The sequence below is a fragment of the Glarea lozoyensis genome (genome assembly GCF_000409485.1).
Source record: "Glarea lozoyensis ATCC 20868 chromosome Unknown GLAREA8, whole genome shotgun sequence".
Lineage (NCBI taxonomy): Eukaryota > Fungi > Ascomycota > Leotiomycetes > Helotiales > Helotiaceae > Glarea > Glarea lozoyensis.
The window spans coordinates 1,319,230-1,325,791 of record NW_007361003.1 but is presented as its reverse complement, the minus strand read 5'-3'; the positions used below and the strand labels follow the sequence as shown (position 1 = coordinate 1,325,791).

At 47.7% G+C, this 6,562-nt stretch overlaps 2 protein-coding genes across 2 annotated transcripts; both read right to left on the bottom strand.

The window, feature by feature from the left end:
• Positions 1-3,034: 3,034 nt before the first annotated feature.
• On the bottom strand, positions 3,035-4,497 carry GLAREA_11824 (NAD(P)-binding Rossmann-fold containing protein; the record flags this gene model as incomplete). The annotated part of the gene is made up of 5 exons (XM_008089967.1): positions 3,035-3,373; positions 3,420-3,682; positions 3,751-3,891; positions 3,944-4,158; positions 4,235-4,497. 5 exons carry the CDS (start codon positions 4,495-4,497, stop codon positions 3,035-3,037), a joined length of 1,221 nt encoding a protein of 406 aa, XP_008088158.1.
• Positions 4,498-5,054: 557 nt separating this feature from the next.
• On the bottom strand, positions 5,055-6,365 carry GLAREA_11823 (Nucleoside phosphorylase/phosphoribosyltransferase catalytic; the record flags this gene model as incomplete). The annotated part of the gene is made up of 2 exons (XM_008089966.1): positions 5,055-5,984; positions 6,039-6,365. The coding sequence occupies 2 exons, from the start codon at positions 6,363-6,365 to the stop codon at positions 5,055-5,057; spliced, it is 1,257 nt and encodes a 418-aa protein (XP_008088157.1).
• Positions 6,366-6,562: the final 197 nt, after the last annotated feature.

The window sequence follows — 6,562 nt, the reverse complement described above, 5'->3', positions numbered from 1 at the left end:
CCCCGACGCCTCCCTTGCTCCCCCTTTCCTCCCTCCCACGGCGAGTCCACGACTCCCACGCATGGTTTCTTCGTTTCGTTCCCTTCAGCTGAACCCACCTCGCGGCTCAGTGATTTGTCGACCGTGAGCACAACGGGCACAGCCATACGAAAGCTCCCTTGATAGGTGCATGTACGTTGTCGTGCGTTATTAGGCAGAGTGGTTCCTCAGCTCATCGTGGTGGTTATTGGGGTCGATTCCATCCTCCACCAGACACGCCGCCTCAACATTGCATCTACAAACACGCAACCAAGCCAAACCGACACCCACGATGTGAAGGGCCAATCAGTCAACCCACTCGGGTCGTTGAAACAGCCATCAGCAAACATCAGACCAACCGAATCCTGCTGTTCTTCACCGCGTCTCACCGTCTCACCTCGTCCATCCTCCGTAGGCGAGACGAAGCGAGACGAACATCCATTGCAAGGCAGTATCCCACAAACGCATATATGCATGCACGCCATCGCCGGATGTTGCTTCTCAAGACCAAGTACGCGTCACAGGATTTCATTTGACCATGGCACGCACTGGAAGGATGAAAAGTCTGCAAGAGTTGAAGAGTCTGAACAGCTCAGCCGTGTCCAAACCCTAAGTCTGGAAGCACCGCAATTGCTTTTGCCGGCCTCATACCCCCCAAAGGCTTTACAGTGCTCAATTAGGAACAAGTATGATCCGAGACGGAGGCGATCACGGCGGTATATTTTCAGCCGGAATAAGTTTTGGCAGCGAACAGGTTCTACATTTCGCTTCACGGCTCGGGCAATGCATCCGAGATACATGAAGAGAAGCACAACAGAAAGTAACGTACATTCACCTCGGACCGATGGATTTGTCTTCCCCAAACTGGCATGCGTTCAAGTTCTGACCTTGCAGGTTAGCCTCAAGAGGTGGTGGTGAATTGACGTCTACTCAAGAGACGTTTTAGTCGCCTTTGTACAACGTACATATGCCATGATAGCACAATTCCTGTTCGTTTCTACGCCTAGGATGCACTTTTCTCCAGCAATCTCAGGTAGAAGCTCCTCGTACGAAAGCCAGTGCCCCTATGTACTCCAGTAGTACTTCTGAATGGTTTAGACGAATAAGTAGAGGTGTCTACATCACCTGACAATCCCCCTCCAAATCCCCTTCAGCCGGGTTCCGGGCCGCCCAGCCACTCACAGTCGATTGCGAGCATTGCTTGAAATTTGCTGAAACTACCGCGCTGGTACCTGGCAGTTGCTTGCAGGAACCTTCGTCTATCGGATTCCTTCTAGCGCTATTTGACTCGTTTAGCCATCGTATCTGTCTCACTGCATTACAGCCTGAACATCATGCATTTAACGTTATCTAAGGGTGGCGATCATGGATTTCCGTGAGGACTCTCACGTAGACCCTCTGGGCTTGTATCTATTTGTTATTGTCATCTAATCGGTGGGGAGCTTCTTTCTACCCTTCAAGATTCGAGGGACACGACCTGGCTAGGACGTGCTCTGTCTTTGGTAGAGTTGCCAAGTGGCCAGTACTTGTGTCTCTTCAATAAACGTACCTCGATGTCGATGTCAAGTTCATGATTAGAAAGTAAGAAAAGGTTGACAGTAGCACGGAAAGTGACAGGCCAACTCTGTGAGGTGGTACACGATAAACGTACAATACAGTTAGTGTCTACATGTTTGAAGTAAACCACCCCTACTAGGAATGTATTATTCTCTTAGAATTTCTCAACTGGGATTAATGGCTTTGGTCAAGCAAGACATGAGAAAGGCTCTGGAGTGAATGATTTACAGTTTTGACTCTTATGAAACTTATCATATGGTACGCTATGCCTCAAACAAGTGCTTAGTTTCATTAGATTCAACTAAAGTCTGAGATCTCAGGTGACATATTGCCAATTTGTCCCAAGCTGCTAGTCTCCGTAGTCTGGTGCATCTACTTCCAGAGAGCATGAGTAGAAACAGAACTGTTTTTGAGCACATATGTAGACACGAGCTGACAAGGCGTCCTCTTCATGGGATGTTTGAAACAAAAATATATCATGACGAGCAATATTTTTCATACATGGAAACAGTTGCGTTAAGTTTGGCGCCAATGAACCTAAACATCAAGGCTTGAAAAGCCTATCTTCAGTTAAAGACAAACATCATTGTGTCCAACTAGTAGTAGGACCTAATCCTAGTCTAAATCAAAAGCTAGTCTCGATACGAATATAACACTTAATTGTATCAAACACAGTTTTCCGCAGCCTCAAGACAGAAGGTGGTATGACTGAGAGCTTGCACACATAAACTCGTGTTACTTGCGGCGGGCCGTTCGAGGTCCAGAAGCGGATACCTGCCTGACCCCGATTCAAGATCCAGTCGAGGACAAACAAATATCGTTTTAGCGATATCTATATAGTACTTGGAATGGAAAAGGGTAACACAAAGAGGGGTTGTGCTACGGAAAGATGGGAATGTTTGTGTTGGAGCTGAGGGAATATCAAAGGTCATTCTCGCTTAGAGGACCAGACAGAGTATCAGATTGACCGTTTTGGCTACTATTCTTAGCAATCCGTGTGACCAACTAACAGCCTCCAGGGCTGTCACTCGGCTTGTTTTGGCAATACAGCAGCAAATGTAGAGTGTTCGTGACGCTGGGTTATTTGAACTTAGACCGCTATGCTATCGCCCAATGTCCCGACACACGAATTCAAGTTTGTCAATGCGGTATTGGCAATACCACGAGCCAGACAAACTCATTGTTCTACTATCTATCCAATGATTGAGTTGGACGTGTTGGAAAAAAAGATGACCCGAGGAAAATACAGAGCAGCATAGATCGAAGCACCGCCTCAGCTTTTCGGTGCAATGATTCTCGGCTGGGGAGTTTACCTTGCCTCACCACCACAATGAAATTCCGGGACCAAACGTAGTTCTTCTGTTGGAAAAGCACACTCGAGTTGTCTATCAAAGCAGTGTATTTGACTGGAAGTCTACTATATTCCAACGCCTTAGGACTCGTCCTTCCCTCGTGAATATCACATATCCCTCTGCTCGCCGACAGGACTCATCAACTTCCCCTTTTCAATAGCACTCTTCACGTTGTTGATGCACCAAACTTCCATCTTAGTCTGTGTCTCCACCGTCCAGGTTCCCATATGTGGCAGCAACATGACGTGTGGGTTTCCAACCAAACCAGGATGGACTTTCGGCTCCTCCTCAAATACATCAAGACCAGCTGACCACACCTGGCCGTTTTCCAAGGCTTTTACGAGCGCATCTTCGTTCATGACGGCCCCACGAGCGGTATTCGTAATTACTACGCCCTTTTTCATCTTCTCGAATTCTGCTGTTGAAATGATATGACGAGTTTGTTTCTTATTAGATGTTAGCTTTAGCTAATCAACCCAGCAAACTACTCACATTTAAAGGTAGGTTCAACGACAATACATCACTAGTCGCAAGCAGCTCATCAAAACTAACATATTTAGCACCACCGCTCAACTCATCCGATAACTTAGTTCTGTTGTGGTATTGGGTTGTCATGCCAAATGCCGATGCCTTTTTCATCAAGTTGCGACCAATCCCACCCATACCCAGAATACCGATCACTTTTCCCTGTGGGTCATGGCCTAGAGGTGGGGGAGGAGAGCCTTTCCAGTGACCGTTTCGGAGCGCAAACAGCGCTGAACAGACGTGTGTTAGCTCAGGAAATCGTTGGCCGGGCCAAATTCTGGGTTGCGGATTGACTTACAAGTATTGAACCCACGGAGAGCTCCCAGAATGAGAAACATATTGGTATCGGCTGTTGCGTCGTCGACAGCAGTGGGGACATTGGACACCCGAATGTCTGCTTTGGTACAAGCATTAACATCAATCTGATCGTAGCCAGCCCCTATTTCAAAGTGAGCGAGGTTCCAACCCTGGTCAATACGTAACAGCAGTACCATTGTGTGCAATGAATTTTAGTCCCTTTGGAAGGGCAGCAATCAACTCCTCGTCGATTAAGCCAGTAATGGCCACACTTGTGAATGTACGGTAAGTCGCAACTACCCTGTCGAAAGCTCCAGACTTGCACTCTTTGATGAACTCGTCCCGAGATCTAGCTTTCGGCTCAATAACGTCTGCGATTGAGGCCAGAGACGACCAGGCATCGTGGGCACTATGTCCAGACGGTTAATTGATGGTGTTTGCGGGTTGCGGGCCCGCAGGCGCAGCGAAGAGAATAGAGAACCTACTGGTCAATCTCACCCAGTAGCAGAACCTGTGGTTTTGACATCTTTGACGTTGGGTTTTCGATTGTGGAAAATGCGTAAGAAGGCTTCCAAGATGAGGTACGATGGAGGGGTCTCGGCGGGGACGTTCTGTAGTGGGGTGATGCTATTGCCCCGCGGATGACTACTTTCGAGCTGATGATACCGGAAACAGCTCGATGTACGGATACTTGGTTGATCAGAGAAGATAGGTAGATTCCTGGAATAATCTGGTTCAGGATTGACATGCGAGAGTTAATTTGAATTTTGGAAATCGAAGGGCGCGTTTGGTCACACCAAGGTCCGCGGGGGGTATAGGCCGGTTTTGTCGGCAACTGATTATGGACGGGGTTTTACAAGGAGTGTTATACCGGAAAAGGAAATAAGGTCCATCATCAGTCATCATCGATTGAAGCAATTTTGATAATTGAGCCAAATAATGACTATTTTGAGCATTCTCCCTCCGCCTGTGGGCAGCGGAACTGATCTGTTCCTGTCTGGCTGGTGTTCTGGCTGGTGTACTCGGTAGAGTGACGTGACGCCCTTTTCAGCCAAATTTCGGCGTCAGGTACGGAGTACAGCGACCTTAGGCGGCATCAGGCCGTCAAAACCCGACATTTCACCACATTGACCGGGCGTTTCCCTTTTGTTCTGAGCGTGGGGACGAATGGGGTGCTGCGTGACGCCCTTGCAAGATTGGCGGAATATTCCATTGCCAGACCAAACATCTCAAGCCGAGTTCGTCCAACAAAGCGCAGAATATCTCTGCCAAATAGAACAACCCTTGAATTCCTGTTATCAACCCTCAGCTTCCGTCAGCAAGCTCATTACTAACGTTTACGAAGTTGATCCATTGCGTGTAGGCCTGGCCACTTTCTATTGCCCACCTGGCTCTCCGAACACCTTCCTTCCAACGACCTCCTCCGGGACCTCTATCTTTGTCAACAATCCCATTGTCTCCATAACCCATATCACTAGTATCCGCTTCGCAGATGCCAGATACTACAAAAAGAGCTGCGGTATTCATAAGAACGAAATGAAGTATCGGATCATCTCGCGGTAGTTGATTCTGCAGAAGTCTGGATAATATCTGAGCATTCTCTGCCGGTTCCTTGCCCGGCGAGACATCCTCCAGTCTGTGGCTTGGAAGCCCAAAATCCACTGCGGAAAGTTTGAAAGTCTCAATGTCAATTTCATGTGGTGATGGGTCCGACCGACTTGAACGATTGACCAATCTCCAACAGTACGACGGACCAGCACAACTGATCTCATCCAAATCTTCTTCGCCACAAACAACCATGGCTTTGTGAGCACCACTCATTTTCAAAGCATCCGCAAATACTGGCCCAATATCTCGTCGTGCAACACCTAGCAGGCGAGCTTCGATGTTGCCCTCCACTGGGTTGGCAAGTGGGCCAAGTAAATTGAAAATTGTCCGCCATCCAAGTTCTTTCCGAATTGGCGCAACGAACTTCATCCCTGGGTGGAAGACTGGCGCGTAGAGAAAGGCATAGTTGCTCTTCTCGTAGACTTTAGCAATAGTCTTGGGGGTTACAGCCATGAGATTTGGCGCTTTCGGTAAGACTGCGTTGAGCAAATCCGCGGAGCCTGACTTGGATGTAGAAGCTTTGTTGCCATGTTTGCTTAAAAACAGGAGAGACGATGCAAGTATAGACGATGTGGTTGAAATGTTGAAAGTATGATGAGAGTCACCACCCGTACCCACAATATCACACTATATGGTTTCAATTATTCTGTAAATATAGCAATTAGAATAGGTCACACTTACAAGTCCTCCATGGTAATCTCCTTCTGGCCTCCCGCGAGTTTTGACCACTTCCGCTAACTGCTCCCCATCAACTTGCGATGCGGCATCTCTCATGACTTCAGCGCATTTTGCAATAACATCGGCTCTTCTATCCCATCCGGTGAAGTGCAAGCAAGTGAGAAGTGCTCCTGTTTGAACAGGCGACAATTGGTCGGTAAAAATGTGGGAGATGGCGAGAGCTATTTCAGCAGCAGTGACATTGCTCTCGCCAGGGGACGGCCAAAGTCTTTTCAGCAGTGGAGTTATGGAAATATGCTGGGCAGCGCTTGGCTCAACATCAATAGCCATACTGCTCATTTGAACAACAATTCTGACCAGAAGTAAGCAATATTTCTAAAAAAAAAATCAAGTTAATTGTGCGGGGTTCCGATGTTGTACACAATTTAAAAGAAGCATGTAGATTTTTGGACTCAGTTGGCGAAGTAAAGTCTTGTTGACACCTGAGACGTAGGGCCACAACGAAGCTAGACCGGATTGGAACTTTT